The sequence below is a fragment of the Halichoerus grypus genome, chromosome 1 (genome assembly GCF_964656455.1).
Source record: "Halichoerus grypus chromosome 1, mHalGry1.hap1.1, whole genome shotgun sequence".
Lineage (NCBI taxonomy): Eukaryota > Metazoa > Chordata > Mammalia > Carnivora > Phocidae > Halichoerus > Halichoerus grypus.
Genome location: NC_135712.1, coordinates 209,140,082 through 209,157,755, shown reverse-complemented (window position 1 = coordinate 209,157,755; position 17,674 = coordinate 209,140,082). Strand labels below are relative to the sequence as shown.

Genomic DNA, 17,674 nt, shown 5'->3' with positions numbered 1-17,674 from the left:
ATCTTGTACACTGAAATTCAAAATGTAAGAAAAGATGTTGAAAGTCCCATAAGCAGACAATTTCAATGTCTGCCCCATGGTCTAAATCAGAAACCCAAAACTGTGCACCTACAGTAGGCAATTCTAGTTCAAAGTAATATGGAACCTAGGGTTAATGGTGGATGAACTCACCTAAGAGCAGCCAAACACTTGCACTGGCCCAAGAAAACCCCTAAGCCAGTGGCCTGTTCAAAAACCCTAGTTGGAAGGAAAGGTTTTGGCAAGAAGCAGACATCAGCAGGAATCCTTGCTTCCTCATAGCGAACTCCTACAGCATCCACTCTTAAGAACTCTTGAGGATTAAATGAGAAAATGTCAAGTGTTTTATACGATTAGTGACTGACTGGCAGAACGGAGGAAAGCTAGATTAGCCAATAACAATGCTAACATGTGGGCCTTTATGTGCTAGGCATATTCTCATTTCATCCAGTGTCAGTTTAAAGCCCATGTTAATGTAGTCCACAGCTACAGCTTGTTTATGACACTTGCCCAAGGTCAAACAAGCCAGTGGAGATGAGAGTTCTCACCATCAGAGTAAAGAAGAATGGGCTCAAACATCTCTGTTGGGTCTAACATCACCAAGCCAGGGACTTCCGTAATTCCATTTCAAGTCCTATCCTGGGAGGATACAGATAGGGATTCTTCAGCAAGACACACCCCCTCTGTGATTAAGAAGTGGTCTGAACCTGTTTAAGGTTCAGGTAGGGAGCCCCAAATACCACCCCCCCATACATACATACACATACACACACACACACACACACACACACACTCTCCCAACTCCAAAAGCCCAAAAGACTAGCCTGGCACAACCAAAGGAAACAAGCACAGGGAAATAGGGAAATGGCAAAACCAGCTCACAAATCCAGCTGAAGCGTTCACGCCTGGTCAAGGCTCCAGTGACTAGAGTTCCAAGGAGTGCCGATTTTCAGGAGTGAAACTGGTGCCCTTCACAAATAGGCGCCCCGTATTCTTGCCCACGACCCACCTGCACAGAATTGCTACAGCCAGTCCCGACACTATCCGCTGTGCAACACACGCGCACACACGCAACTGCGGCCACTTGTGTGAAGCGCGCGCACACACACGGCCACTTGTGTGGCACACACACAACCCGCGGCCACTTGTGTCACTCGCGCGCGCGCGCCCACACACACACACACACACACACACACAAGAAACTGCAGCCAGTTCTCCCTAGCAAGGCTTCCTTGACGCCCGTGGCTCACAGGCACAGATTTACTGGAAAGGACCATTCAGCCTTCACGCTGCCCGAGCCCCGGTCCTGCGCGGCATGGTGAGAGTTCCTTCCAGAATGCGACTTCCCCAGCAGTCCGAGATGAAGGAAGCCCCCCAAGGAAGACGGGGGTCGCAAACCTGAGCCGGCCGCGCCCGGGCCCCGAGCGGCGACGTCTGTCTCTGGAGGCCGCCATCGGGATGCGCTGCTGGGGGTGCCAAGGCGGGCCCCCAAAATAACCCCAGGGACCGGACCAGCCCGACCCCCCAAGCAGGCCGGGCACCGGAAGTGGAGGCCGAAGTGCCCGGGCCGAGGGGTGTCCTGAGGCCGCGGGCTGCCCACTTCCTGCGCGACCAGACTGGCGGCAGGAGCCAGGCCTGTGGCTCCTCCAGGCAGGGGATCCCCGAGGAGAACCCAAAGCTCGCTCTACTTCGAGATCAGAAGTGACCCCAAGTTTCTAGTCACCAGGGAACTGTGAGGGGCCTCGGCCCATTTTGGCGCCAAACGGCCAGGGGTGCGCGCGACCGGAAGTGCCACCCTGCCCGCGCCAACCGCCGCCGCGCCGTCCCGCGCATGCGCGTCCGTCTGTCAGCAGCAGCCACCGGCTACCAAGAGGGGAAGCAACCCCCCCACCCCCAACGCCGTGCCACTTCCCCACCCCACCCCACCCCATCCCCCGGCCCGAGTTCACAGACTCCTGCAGCACCTACCGCCTACGGACATCATCGGGCAGGGAGATGGCTCGGGAGGCCAGCGTGGGCACCCGGGCCGGGGCAGTGCGGGCAGGCATTTTGGAAACTGCAGCAGAGACGGCGGCGCCGGCGGCAGAGGCAGCCCTGGCTTTTCGCGCGGAAACCGACGGGGAGGGGCGGCGAGCTGAGGCGGCCTGTACCATCTCGGCCCCGACGTGGGGGAAGGCGGGACGTACCATGGGGAGAGAGGCCATACCATGTGCAGGCAGATAGAGTGGAGCAAGTCGAGCACAGGGGCCGCGCAGGCGCGAGATGGGCGCACACCCCCGCGTGGAGTTGTGGGCTCGTCCAAGCGCCGCTGTTTGCTGGGAGCCTTGCCTGAGAGGTTCATTCATTCATTCTTCGGAGCATGCTGGACATAAAACAAGGAGCATCCCCACAGGGCTCCAGCTTGTGGGCTCTTGGGATTGTAACTGAGGACTTGAACTCCATCTATATATGCTCATTATAGTGACCTTGGATAGGTCATTTGGACCCAGCCTCCGTTTCATCTTTAAAAAGCTGAAAAATCGCAGAAAATCTTGAGGACACACAAACTATGCAGCTAGCATCAAGGATCTCCCAGTGTGGTGAGGCCCAGGCCACTTCCACAGCCTGTGTGTTTAAAAAAGCACCAGAGCTTAGAGAAAGGATAGTCTCTTCAAATGGTGTTGGGAAAATTGGGTATCCACATGCAAACAAGTAAAGTTGGATCCTTACCTTACACCATATAAAAATTAACTCAAAATAGATTAAAGACCTAAACGTACTCTTGAAACGATAGAACTCTAAGAAAAAGCGGGGGGGGGGGGGGTAGGAACAGCTTCACAACATTGGATTTAGCAATAATTTATTGAATAGGACATGAAAGCACAGGCAATAGAAGCTAAAATAGACAGATGGGACTATATCAAACTTAATTTATGCACAGCAAAGGAGTCAACAAAGTGAAAAGACAACCTATAGAATGGGGGAAAAAATTGCCTTCCATATTATCTGATAAGATGTTAATATCCTGAATAAAGTGCTACAACTCAACAAAGACGACAACCTGATTTTAAAGATGGGCAAAAGATTTGAATAAACCATTCCCTAAAAATACACAAATGGCTAACAGGCATATGAAAAGACACCCAGCATCACTAATCAGGGAAATGCAAATGAAAACCACAACGATGGGGCGCCTGGGTGGCTCAGTCCTTTAGGCGGCTTGGGTCATGATCCCAGGGTCCTGGGATCGAGCCCTGCATCGGCATCAGGCTCCCTGCTGAGCAGGGAGCCTGCTTCTCCCTCTCCCTCTCCCTCTGCCTCTGCCTGCCGCTCTGCCTGCTTGTGCTCTCTATCTCTCTGTCAAATAAATAAATAAAATCTTAAAAAAAAAAACAACCACTACAATGATATGTCACCTCATGCCCATTAGAATGGCCATAATCAAAAAATTATTATATATATATAATAATCAAAAACAAATAAGTGCTGGCAGGAATGTGGAAATTAGGATCCATGTGTACTATCAGGGGGGATGTAAAATAGTGCAGCCACCATGGAAAAGAATGGAGGTTCAACAAAAGATTTAAAAACGGAAACTGGGTGGCTCAGGTCATGATCCCAGGGTCCTGGGATCAAGCCCTGCATCGGGCTCTCTGCTCAGCAAGTAGTCTGCTTCTCCCTCTTCGCCATGCTCCTCTCTTGCTCGCTCTCAAATAAATAAAATCGTTAAAAACAAAAAAATAAAAATAAATAAAAATGGAATTACCATATGATCCAGCAATCCCACTTCGGGGTATATATTCAAAAGAATTAAAAGCAGGATCTCGAAAAGATATTTGCATACCCTTCTTCATTGCAGCATTATTCACAGTAGTCAAGAAGTGGAAGCAACCCAAATGCCCTTGGAAAGACAAAGGGTAAAGAAAATGTGGTCTAGGGGCACCTGGGTGGCTCAGTTGTTGGGCGTCTGCCTTCGGCTCAGGTCATGATCCCAGGGTCCTGGGATTGAGCCCCACCTTGGGCTCCCTGCTCATCGGGGAGCCTGCTTCTCCCTCTCCCACTCCCCCTGCTTGTGTTCCTGCTCTGTCTCTCTCTGTCAAATAAAAAAATCTTAAAAAAAGAAAAAAGAAAATGTGGTCTATACAATGGATTATTCAGCCTTTAAAAAGGAAATCCTGGGCGCCTGGGTGGCTCAGTTGGTTAAGCGACTGCCTTCGGCTCAGGTCATGATCCTGGAGTCCCGGGATCGAGTCCCACATCGGGCTCCCGGCTCGGCAGGAAGCCTGCTTCTCCCTTTCCCACTCCCCCTGCTTGTGTTCCCTCTCTCGCTGTCTCTCTCTCTGTCAAATAAATAAATAAAATCTTAAAAAAAAAATAAAAAATAAAAAAATAAAAAGGAAATCCTGCCCTTTGTGTCAACCTGCAAGAACCTTGAGGTCATTTTAGTAAGTGAAGTAAGCCAGTCCCAAAAAGACAAATACTGCATAATTCCACTTACTTGAGGTATCTAAAGTAGTCAAAGTCTCAAAGAAAAAGAACAAGAGCCTGGCTGGCTCAGTCAGTAGAGCAGATGGCTCTTGATCTTGGGTGAGTTCAAGCCCCACATTGGATGGAGAGATTGCTTTAAAAAATAATAATAATAAATAAGATAAAAATAGACACTAGAGCTGCAGAAAAGAAAAAGAACCATGGTGGGGACCAGGGGCTAGTGAGAGGGGGAAAAGGAAAGTAGTTCAGTGGAAACAAATTCAGTTTTACAAGATGAAAAAGTTTCAGAGATCTGCAGCACAACAGTGTGAATGCAGTTAACACTACTGTATACGCAAAAATAGTTAAAACGGTAAATGTTAGGTTTTTTTACAATAAAAAAATAAACCATTAATAGAGGGCTGAGTTAAAAAATTTATCTGCCGCAACAACAAAAAAACAACCGGAACAGAGTTACAAATTATGGTACACTTTTACATTTTCGTATTACAGATTTTATAAGTCAATTTGTTAACACACACACATAAACTAGGTTCCCCCAACTGCTGGTGGGGAGAGGTCAGCCTGGCCAGAAGTGGACCTCAGACTGTTTGCAGTAGGTTACCCATACATGGCAGGATCCAGGAAGACTGAAATATCAATAAGACTAAAATTAATAGCTAGTGGTATTTTTAGCAGCACTTACGTACTATACTATTCTCTTTAGAGGACTTCTTTTAATCCTGGGATATTAGTCACAAAGGAGTCCGGCTCAGAGGCTGCTTACCCAAGATCATGGACTAAGTAAGCAGCAGGGACCACGAATCCAAGGGTCTTTAGCTCCAGAGCCTGAATGCACAACAGTGATCCCCAACTGGTTGGTCAGTTGTCAGGCACTCTGGAGGCCTAGGGGCAGGGCTGGGGGAAGTAGATTAAAGAGTAAGAGCAGAAAGGGGGTGGTAGATAGAAGACCATGTCACCAAAGGGAGGCTTAGGCCCCGTAGACTGGCCAGAAGCCAGTATCTGGGCCCCTAACACACCTTAAGACTCGGGGTACTCACAGGACAGGGGAGAGAGAGGAGATAGACTATAATTTTTTTCAGGGGACTCAGCTTTGTCAGGGGCCTCAGCTTACAGGAGAGCAACTGCATTTAGTGGAGGCTCCATCTCAGGTGATTCTCTTTGTAATCCCTTTACTGAGGGATGATTCAGCTGGTTTTGCAATGGGGCAAGGGCTCAGGGACATAAAGATTTGCCCAAGGAATACTGATGGCTCCTGAGCACTTCCAGAGTGACAGGTTAGACCACTGGAGACCCCTCCCGCACTTAAAAATGGGCTCATCCTTGAGAGAAATGAATGGAACTTCCAGAAGAAACCAGGTTCAGCTCTTGCTGGCATTAACCCTGCCTCCACCTCTCAGTCTCCAAAGTATTGTTCATAAACACCTCAAGAGAAAGACTTATCAGGCCTGAACTCCCTGCTTTCGAGGCCACATTCCAGCCTTCAGCTGAAGGGCCACACTCCAGAAGCCAGGAGAGGCTGCGTGTTGGCCCAGCCAAGATCAGGGCAGCCCAAAGCACCAGGGCTGGTGGAGAGATAGCCACGTGCCTTGAGCCACTCGGTCAGAAGGCCAGAGTTGAGTCACCCCACATGCTAAGGAATTAGTCACGGCCACTGAGCTCTCTCTTGGTGCCAGGCCCAGCAAAAGCCCCAGGCGGTGGCAGCAACACTCCAGGCTTCAAAAGGGATACTTTGCCACTCACCCCAGACAGGGGCCAGGCAGAAAGACCAACAGGGTAGGCCTCTCAAGCGTGCATGCACTCTCTCTCTCTCTGGGCTCAAGTGGCCAGAAATTGGATCTGGGAAAAACAAGTCTGGAGTGCGCTAGGCAGACCCACTTGCTTCTTGCAGGGCCCTTGAACAGACAAATTGCTTTCTGTTTGGGATCACAGGAGGCTTGCTACCAAGCCCAGCAGGTTTTTCCTTCAAACAGCCCTGGATCTGCACCTCCAAGCACACCACCCCAACCTAGATCATCCTCACCTCTCTCCCAGATGACCTGCCCCACCCCCTTCCTGGGCTGCCATTCAGGCCTCTCCCCACATATTCAGCTATTGAATCCCATGGCAGTGGGAGGGATTTTTCTTAGAATCCATCTAATCAGGTCACCTCCTCCCTAACCCATTGAATGGGCCAGAATAGCTTCTCAGTGCTCTTAGAGTAAACCCAACCCTTATGCACTTAGCCCCACCCACATCAGCTGTTGTCATCACTCCTTTGCTCACCCCAGTTGAGCCACATCCTGGTCATTCCCGGCCCTTTCCTGCCGAAAGCCTGTGGTAGCCAGCCTCCAAGAGGGCCCCCAACATTCTTTACCTTTTGGTATTCATCCCCTTGTGGGATCCTCTCCCACTTGGAACCAGGGCCAAAGGAATATGGTAGAAGTGAAAGTGTGGGACTTCTGAAGCTAGATCATAAGACATCGCAGCGCCACCTTGGTTTTGTGGGGGAAGCCAACAGCCATGTTGTGGGATGCTCAAGCAGCCCTGTGGTGAGGCCCAGGACAAGAGGAACTAAGCTGCCAGCCATGTGAGGGAGCCACTTTGGAGATGGCTCTTCCAGCCCCAACTAAGCTTTCTGACAACTGTAGCTCTAGCCAGTACCTGACTGTAACGTAGGAGAGAACCTCAAGCTGGAATTGCTCACTTGCTCACTTTGCCGCTCCTCAATTCCCAACTCACAGCAACCATGAGGGGTAATACATGAGAGTTGTTCTGAGCCACCAGACTTTGGGGCTTTTTATTATAGAATCATAGGTAGTTGTTGCAAGGTTTCTGCATCTGCGCTTGCCTTCGCCTGGAAAGCCCTGCTGCTTCACACACCCATTTCTCCTGCTTGGAAAAATCTTTAATCCATTCTTTCTATTTTGACTTAACCATCACCTCCTTCAAGGAGCCTTTCCTGACCTCCCCCAGCCCAACGGGTGTCTAGTAGGCTCTTAGAACCATAGTTCTTTCTTTTAGAGCCGTTACTTCAGCTGGTGATCACATAGTTTGGGATGATGGTTTAGGTCAGTCATACCTCCGTATGCCCAACACCTAGCAAAGTACCCAGGATATAGTTGGCACACAATAAAAACTCATGTAGGGACAACTGGCTGGCTCAGTCAGTAGAGCATTTGACTCGATCTTGGGGTAAGTTCAAGCCCCATGTTGGGCATAGATTACTTTTTAAAAGGGGGGGGCATGTCTGGGTGGCTCAGTCGGTTGAGTATCTGACTTCGGCTCAGGTCATGGTCTCAGGGTCCTGGGATTGAGCCCTGTGTCTGGATCCCACTCAGAGGGGAGTCTGCTTGTCCCTCTCCCCCTCCCCCCCCCACTCATGCTCTCACCCTCTCTAATAATAAAAATAAAATCTTAAGATGGCAACGACAACGACTCCTCATGGAACCCTGCGTAGGTGAGGGTGTGTTGCCTGTTCCTTCTCCCTCCCAACATTAAACGTTCAGTCTACAAACATTCATCAAAATAACAAATGCACACACACTTATTCAGCTATTCTACTTCCAGGAATTTCTCATAAGATTCAGTCATACACATGTGCAAAATGAGAAGTGGATCAGCTATTCACTAAGCTTTGTCTGTAGCAAAAGACTGGAAAGAACCTAGTTCTCCATCAGTGAGATTTAGCTAAAGTGTATTCCATTCACATAGTGACAGATCTCACAGTAAAAAAAAACAAAAGGATATTTTTCCAAATGATACCTTAGAGGTTTATTTTTATTTTATTTTTTTAAAGATTTTATTTGTGAGAGAGAGAGAGTGCACACACAAGCAGGGGGAGTGGCATGCAGGGAGAGAAGCAGGCTCCCTGCTGAGCAAGGAGCCCCATGTGGTACTCAGTCCCAGGGTTCTGGGATCATGACCTGAGCCAAAGGCAGATGCTTAACCAACTGAGCCACCCAGGCGTCCCAGAGGCTTATTGTTAATTGCTAGTAGGGAACAAAGCAAGACGTAGAACAGAATGCATAGTACGATACTGCTTATGTGGGGGAAAAAAAGGAGGGGGGAGAATTCTGGGTATTTACTTGTTTATACACAAAGCCTTGGGAAAGAAACAAGAAATGGTTAACTTCCTGGAGATAAGGAATGTTAACTAGCAGGGTAGGAGCTTTAGGCAGGAAGAGGAGTTTTCTGAAGATTTTTTTTGCCTTTTTGGAATGCTGGAGCATGTGGTTATTTATGTCAAACAAAAACAACTGGCAGAGCAGCAAAGAAAGCCTGGTTTTTTCAATAAATGATGTGGGCCTATTGTATGGCTATATGGAAGAAGGTAAACCTTGATCCCTACCTCACACCATATTCAAAACTCAATTCCAGATGTCTTCCACATTTAAAGGTGAAAGCAAAGTCAAGAAAGCTTTTAAAATATACAACATCTTTGTGACTTTAGGATAGCAATTGTTTCTTTAACAAGACCTAAAGCACATTAATCATAAAGGAAAATGTTAAGCTATATTAAGAGGGTTTTTTGTTCATCAAAAGATACCACTAGGGGCGCCTGCGTGGCTCAGTCGTTAAGCGTCTGCCTTCGGCTCTGGTCATGATCCCAGGGTCCTGGGATCGAGCCCCGCATCGGGCTCCCTGCTCGGCGGGAAGCCTGCTTCTCCCTCTCCCACTCCCCCTGCTTGTGTTCCCTCTCTCGCTGTCTCTCTCTCTGTCAAATAAATAAATAAAATCTTAAAAAAAAAAAAAGATACCACTAAAAGACAAGCCATAGATATAAGTCCACTGACCAAGGACTCATATCTACAATACACATTGAATGCCTTCAAGTTAATAGAGAATTATCTGTCTCTTTAAGTGGACAAGAGTTGAACAGGTATTTCACAAAAGAGGATATCCAAATGGCCAAGACTCATATGAAAAGCTGCTCAACATTAGTCATCAGGGAAATGCAAAGTGAAACCTCAGTGCAATATCAGCTTACACACACAAACACACACACACACACACACACACAACCCAGGATGGCTAACATGAAAAAAGAGAAATTTACAAGTGTTTAAAAAAAAAAAAAAGAGAGAAGAGAAGAAAAAAATTTGCAAGCGTTAGCAAGACCAGAACCCTCCTGGAGAAGTCCAAAATGGTATGGCCATTTTGAAAAATGATTTGACAATGTCTGCTAAAGCTAAATGTATCCCTGCCCTATGACCCAGTAATTCTACTCCTGGAATGAGTGCCTCTATCCATCAGACGACATGTACAAAAATATTCATAGCAGCTTTGTTCACAATAGCCAAAAACTGAAGACCATGCAACATCTAACAACAATAAAACAAACAATTATGTATTCATACAATGGAATACTAACCTAGGGGTCCCAAACTTTTTCTGGGAAGAATCAGGTAATAAATATTTCAGGACCTGTGGGACATATTCTCTGTCACAACAATTCTGTGCAGTTGTAGAGTGAAAACAGCCATAGATAATTATGTAACTGAGCAGGCACAGCTATGTTCCAATAAAACTTTATTAGTGGACACTGAAATTTGAATCATCTCAAACTATTTTCACATGTCCCAAAATGTTGTTCCTCCCCCCCCAAAACAATTAAGAATTGTAAAAACCTTTCTTAGCTTATAGTTCCTACAAAAGTAGGGTGTGAGCTGAATTTAGCCTACAAACTATAGTTTACAGAACCCTGCTATTCAGTATTGAGAATAAGCACTCTATGTTGGCTAATTGAATTTAAATTTTAAAAAAAAGCACTCTATAACTGCATGCAAAAATACAGACAAATCTCAAAAACATTATGCCATGTGAAAGAAGCCAGGCAGGGGCGCCTGGGTGGCTCAGTCGTTAAGCGTCTGCCTTCGGCTCAGGTCATGATCCCAGGGTCCTGGGATGGAGCCCCGCATCGGGCTCCCTGCTCGGCAGGAAGCCTGCTTCTCCCTCTCCCACTCCCACTGCTTGTGTTCCCTCTCTCGCTGGGTCTCTCTCTGTCAAAATAAAATAAAATAAAATCTTTAAAAAAAGAAAAAAGAAAGAAAGAAAGAAGCCAGGCATAGAGGAGGACCAACCACATGATTCCGTTTATGTAAATCACCAGAGTACTTCTTCCCACTTCTCTAAACCACTTCAAGTTCAGGCCTCCTTCCTTCCTTCCTTTCAAGGCACTTAAGTCCTGCCTTGCCTCCCTCAGTCCACCCCAGACTTCTTCGGCCTGCCTGAGTCCTGGTGGCCACCACCCATTGTAGCCACCAGGCCCTAAAGGAAAACAGTGGACGGACCCTGGGGAATCACCCACCTCCTGGCGCACAAAGTGAAAACACACAGTGTCCCCTCCAGAACTGCAAAGAAAATCTTCCTCACTACACTGAGCAGGAATGAGAAGTGGGCCTGCCCTGGGCCATTAAATCAAAGGGACTTCACCTGAAGCCCCTCCTTCCCGGAAATGACCACTAATTAACCACAACTGCCTCTCTAAAGGCAATCACTAAGTGATTAAAACTACCTGGAAAAGAGATGTGACCGACAGTCTCTGATCAGGGCATTGGGGATGCCTCTAGAAGTTTCCTCACACTCCCAACTGTGGCCTAGGAGTCCTGAACCAGCTGATCAGGTGGAAGGAGCCAGAAGGGCACATGCTATACCTCAACATGGGGCACTGGTGACATTGGGGGCCCAATAATCCTTTGTCATGGGAGACTGTCCTCTGCATTGCAGGATGATCAGCACCATCCCACCTCCACTCTCAGGTGGGGCAACCGAAAATGTCTCCAGACTTTGCCAAACATCCCCTGAGGGTGTGGATCACCCTGGATGAGAACGATTTCCACATGGAAATGACAAAGCAATGGCCTTGTCTGAGCCATATTTCCTCTGGGCACTATCTTACAGATTGAAATCAGCCCCAAACCAGCATTGTGAACATTGTAAGTCATGGATGGGTCACATCAGGAGCAGCACAGAGTAAAGATGCAGAGTCCTGGGCCCTGGCATCAGATTCTGCCAGCCCTGGTAGGGCCCAGGAAGCTGTATTTTCCACAAGCTCCCCACTTGTGAAAGTTTCAGAAGCATTTTCCCCAGCTTTATTGAGGTATAATCAGCAATTAAAAACTGCATGTATTTAAAGTGTACAACATGAAGATTTGATATACATATAAGTTGTGAAATGATTACCACAATCCAGCTAATTAACACACCCAGCACCTCAGTTATCATTTTTTGTGTATAGTAAGAACACTACTGTCTTAACGAATTCCAACTATACAATACAGTATTAACTACATTCACCATTCTGTACATTAGATCCTCAGAACTTCTTCATCTTACTTTTTAAGATTTATTTATTTATTCATTTGAGAGAGAGAGAGAGAGCAAGTGGTGGGGAGGGGCAGAGGGAGAGAGAGAGAAAGTCTTAAGCAGGCTCCGCACTTGGTGCGGAGCCCGAAATGGGGCTTGATCTCAACACCCCAAGATCACAACCTGACCTGAAACCAAGAGTTGGTCGCTTAACCAACCGCACCACCCAGGCACCCCAGAACTTTTTCATCTTATAACTGAAAGTTATGTACCCTTTGACCAACATCTCCCCATTTCCCCCACTTCCCAGACCCTGGCAATTGCCAATCCACTTTCTGCTTCTGTGAGTTCCATTTTTTTAGATTCCGTGTATAAGCAAAATCGTACAGTATTTGTCTGTGTCTGTTTTATTTCACCTAGCTTTGTGTCCTCCAGGTTCATCCATATTGTTGCAAATGGCAGGATTCCCTTCTTTATGGCTGAATAATATTCCATTGTGATTATGTATGCATGCATCTCTCTTACACATTTTATGTTATATATGTAATTTATAAGTATATATGTAATACATATATGTATACAAACGTATGTATATATATATATCTCACATTTTCTTTATTCATTCATCCTTTGATGAACACTTAGGTTGTTTCCATATCTTGTCTATTGTGAATAATGCTACAATGAACATGGGAGCACGGATATCTCTTCAAGATACTGATTTTCTTTTAAGTAGGCTCCACACCCAGCATGGACCCCAACGTGGGGCTTGAACTCACAGCCCTGAGATCAAGACCTAGGCTGAGATCAAGAGTCAGACACTTAACTGACTGAGCCACCCAGCCTTTCCCAAGATACTGATTTCATTTCCCTTGGATATATACCCAAAACTGGTATTGTTAGATCATATGGTATTTCTATTTTTTTTTTATCTTATAAGGAACCTAGGTACTGTTTTCCATGATGAAAACTTCCTAACATTGTATTATATATTTATTTTAATGGACTGTCTCCCCTACTAGAATATAAGATCTCTGAGGGTAGGAATCAAATAGAGCACTCACATATATTTTGAGAAGTTGGGTTTCTTTTTTAATAAGCTTATTGAAGTAAAATTTACTTGCCACAAAATTTTCACCCATTAAGTATATATCAATGGTTTTTAGTACATTTACCAAGTTGTTCAACTATCACCACAATCCACATTTTAGAATATTTCCATCACCCCAATAACAGCCCTCATGCCTGTTTACAATTAATCCCTCTTCCTACCTCTAGCCCCAGGCAACCTAACCTACTTTCTGTCTCTAAAGATTTGCCTCTTGGGGAGCCTGGGTGGCTCAGTCATTAAGCGTCTGCCTTTGGCTCAGGTCATGATCCCAGGGTCCTGGGATCGAGCCCCACATCAGGCTCCTGGCTCAGCGGGGAGCCTGCTTCTCCCTCTGCCTCTCCCCCTGCTCATGCTCTCTCTCTCTCTGTACCTCTGTGTCTCAAATGAATAAATAAAAATCTTTAAAAAAAAATAAAGATTTGCCTCTTATGGACAATGGAACCATATAATATGGGATCTTTTTTTTTTTTAAGATTTTATTTATTTATTTGACAGAGAGAGAGACAGCGAGAGAGGGAACACAAGCAGGGGGCAGTGGGAGAGGGAGAAGCAGGCTTCCCGCAGAGCAGGGAGCCCGATGTGGGGCTGGATCCCAAGACCCTGGGATCATGACCTGAGCCGAAGGCAGACGCTTAACGACTGAGCCACCCAGGCGCCCCTAATATGGGATCTTTTGTGTGTGGCTTCTTTCACTTAGCGTAATTATTTTGAGTTTCATCCACGCTATTCTGTGTATCGTTATATATGTAATATATACCTCTTTTTATTGCTGAGTCATATTCCATTTTATGGATGTACCACGTTTTGTTTCTCCATTCACCAGCTGATGGACATTTGAGTGGTTTCCACTTTGGGGCTATTAGAAAAATGCTGTAGTGAATATTCACATACAAGTCTTTGTGTGGAACTAGGTTTTCATTTCTCCTGGGTAGATACCTGGAGTCAAATTGATGAGTCATATGGTAAGTTTACATTTGCCTTTGTAAGAAACCACCAAACTGTTTTCCAAAGTGGCAGTACCATTTTACATTTGAGGTTGGAATTATTAATATATCCATTTTACAGATGAAGAAGCCAGCTGAGGTTTGTCAGGTGACGCTCAAAGTTGGCTTGGGTTGTCAACTATTGGATTTGAGACTCAGGTCAGGTTTTTCAGACTTTCTAGTTTGCACCTTTAACGCTTACACCACAGTCACCACTAAAAATGAATCATCCACCCAACTTCATTTCCTTTTTTTTGACAGATTTAACTTTTCCACACAAGACATTCATGGAAAGGTGGTGAACATCAGATGTCTGAATTTTGGGAGAGTACATTTGCTTTGTAGACAAATGAGAAAAAACAGCCAGGATGTGGAGATGGGGAGGTGGACTAAAAATCCTTTGGAAACAATGGATCCAGTCAATGGTTGTCCATGGATGACCAAATCATTAGGAATAGTTGGATGGGGAATTTATAAAGGTGGGATCAGTCTGACAGCATCTGAACGTCCTGATCAGTCTTAGTTACCAGCAAGAGAGAGACAGCCAGACTTCATGTCCTCCTGATGGAAGTTTCCAGCACTACGTATCAAGAATTAAAGCCAAAAATACCAATCTTGAATCTGACAGGACCTGTTAAATGACCCCTTAGAGCTGCCATCAACCAATATCAAACTATGGGAAACGCTTCAGGACAAACAACCTGGTTTCTTCAACAAATGAGTTAGGACAGAAGGGAAGGAGGGAGCGAGGAAGGAAAGAAGAAAGGGTGGAAGGAAGGAAAGAAGGAAGGGAGGGAAAGAAGGAAGGAAGGAAGGAAGGAAGGAAGGAAGGAAGGAAGGAAGGAAGGAAGGAAGGAAGGAAGGAAGGAAGGGAGGGAGGAAGGGAGAGGAAACTGTTAAACCTCATTAAACAAGGCTAAATAGGTTTCACAAGGAAAGCTTGTTAAACAGTACTTCAGAAGGGGGCCTGGTTGGCTCAGCTGGTTAAGCGTCTGCCTTTGGCTCAGGTCATGATCCTGGGGTCCTGGGATTGAGCCCCACTCCCTGCTCAGCAGGGAGTTTGCTTCTCCCTCTCACTCTGCCCTTCCCCTCACCTCCCTTCATGCTTTCTCTCTCTATCTCTCAAGTAAATAAATAAAATCTTTTTAAAAAGATTTTATGTATTGGGCACCTGGGTGGCTCAGTCAGTTAAGCGTCTGCCTTCAGCTCAGGTCATGATCCCGGGGTCCGGGGATCGAGTCCCACATCAGGTTCCCTGCTCAATTGGGAGCCTGCTTCTCCCTCTCCCTCTGCCTGCCGCTCTGCCTACTTGTGATCTCTCTCTCTGTGTGTCAAATAAATAAATAAAATCTTAAAAAAAAAAGCTTTTATGTATTTATTCATGTGAGACAGAGAGAGAGAGAGGCAGAGGGAGAAGCAGGCTCCCCACTGAGCAGGGATCCCGATGCAGGGCTCGATCCCAGGACCCCGGGATCATGACCGGAGCCGAAGGCAGACACTTAACGGACTGAGCCACCCAGGCGCCCATAAATAAAATAGTTAATAAAAAAATATTTAAATACCTCAGAGATTCATTAACTAAATACCACAAGAGGGCCTTGTTTGGATTCTGGGTCAAACAAGTCAAATGTTAAAAAAGAAAATAGAGACAGATGGGGAAATTTTTAACACTGATTGATACTTTTGATAAGCATGATCATGATATTGTGGTTAAGTTAAAAAAAGTGTCACTTTCTTCTGAAAATAAAAAGTGGAAGAAAATGATGTGATATTCTCTGATTTTCTTAAAAAAATTTGGTGAATAATAATTGGTTCAGACAAGAATAGATGCTAAATGACCGAAAATTTGATAAGTAACAGGATATTTACAGAGTCTCAGAGTACCTCCCCACAAGATACTTACTAATTATGAAGGAGGAAATGGTAACTTTCAAGCGGAGAAATTTGGCAAATGCCACCAAGTGATCAAAGTTAACATTGACAGGGGCGCTGGGTGGCTCAGTCGTTACGCGGCTGCCTTCAGCTCAGGTCATGATCCCAGGGTCCTGGGATCGAGCCCCACATCAGGCTCCCTGCTCAGCGGGAAGCCTGCTTCTCCCTCTCCCACTCCCCCTGCTTGTGTTCCCTCTCTTGCTGTGTCTCTCTCTGTTAAATGAATAAATAAAATCTTAAAAAAAAAAAAAAGTTAACATTGCCAGTGATGGGTCTGAGAAAAACACATTACTTCTGTGGTATTTCTGCCAAAAACGCATAACCTGAACATGAGACAAACCCAACTTGAAGGACATTCTGCCAAATTACTGACCTATATTTTTCAAAAATGTCAAGGTCACAAAAGACAAAGAAAGGTTCAGAAACTGTTCCGATTGAAGGAAACTAAAAGGCCAACTGACTGCCACAAGTGATCCGGGATGTTCTTCTGTTCTAAAGGTCGGTAATAGGACAATTGGTGAAATCTGATGAAAGTTTATAGATTCCTGATTTTGATAATTTTACTAAGGTTATAGAAGAGAATGCCTTGTTCTTAGGAAACACAGTGAAGTATTTAGGTAGGTGGATGGATGGTGGATCGATGGATGGATGGATGGATGGTTGGAGAGTGACGGGGACGAAGAGGGAGGGAGCGGGAGGGAGAGGGAGGGAGAGGGAGAAGATCAAGGTACATAGGATAGGAGCCTGGACTACTGGCTACTGGGCATCTGTCCTTATCCAGGACCAATTTCCTCTGAAACCCTTTTATATGAGAGAAATCAATTTCTCTCTCTTAATTTAAGTTACTAATATTCTGTGTTTTCTGTCATCTGCAACTGAGCCTAATCTTGATGTCATAATTAAAAGAAATATTCCAAAAATCATGAAATAATAAGCGGAAGCTAGGGGCGCCTGGGTGGCTCAGTTGGTTAAGCGACTGCCTTCGGCTCAGGTCATGATCCTGGAGTCCCGGGATCGAGTTCCGCATCGGGCTCCCTGCTCGGCAGGGAGTCTGCTTCTCCCTCTGACCCTCCTCCCTCTCATGCTCTCTGTCTCTCATTCTCTCTCTCTCAAATAAATAAATAAATAAATCTTTAAAAAAAAAAATAAGCGGAAGCTACAATGTCATTCATAATAATAATAATAATAATGGTGGTAACACTTACAAATTTGTGTTGAAATGATGGCATAATGCCAAGGGGGTTCAGTTGCTCAGAGGTTGTGGGAACCAGACCCGGAATCTAGAATTGTGCTGTCAGTACTCTAGCCAACGGCCACATGCGGCTATGTACTTTTAATTAATTAAGATTAAAATTCAGCTCCTGCATCACACTAGCCACATTTCATTTGCTATAAGCTTAAGGATCTGCATTTTATCAGGTTATTCCAGGTGATTCTTTTTTTTTTTTTAAGATTTTATTTATTTATTTGACAGAGAGAGAGACACAGCGAGAGAGGGAACACAAGCGGGGGAGTGGGAGAGGGAGAAGCAGGCTTCCCCGCCAAGCAGGGAGCCCGATGCGGGGCTTGATCCCAGGACCCTGGGATCATGACCTGAGCCAAAGGCAGACGCTAAACGACTGAGCCACCCAGGCGCCCCTATTCCAGGTGATTCTGATGCTCCCTAATGGCCAACAGCCTCCGTAGGGAAAGTCATCTTGCATCTCTGTGGGTTGGTCTGTTCTGTTCTAGGCTCCAAGATTTGAGAGATGTCAGCAAATTAGATCCTCAGGCCAGGATGCTGAGGAGGATCAGATGTGACCACAGTTTTCAACTAACGACTGCCGGGGTTCAAATCCCTGCCCCTCCCCTCACACGCCATGGGAACTTGGTCAGA

General features: G+C 45.9%; 1 protein-coding gene across 2 annotated transcripts in view; it reads right to left on the bottom strand.

Annotated features, from left to right (window-relative positions):
* Nucleotides 1-2,157, bottom strand: part of DNMT1 (DNA methyltransferase 1) — a 44,602-nt gene extending 42,445 nt beyond the window's left edge. The window contains exon 1 of one of the 2 annotated variants that reach the window (XM_036119616.2): nucleotides 1,987-2,157. In XM_036119616.2, the coding sequence (XP_035975509.1) occupies nucleotides 1,987-2,066 (80 nt within the window). In that variant the 5' untranslated portion in view covers nucleotides 2,067-2,157. Of the gene's footprint in view, nucleotides 1-1,416; nucleotides 1,820-1,986 lie in introns of those variants that run through there. The other variant, XM_036119617.2, reaches the window with a different exon arrangement.
* Between the last annotated feature and the right edge of the window lie 15,517 nt (nucleotides 2,158-17,674).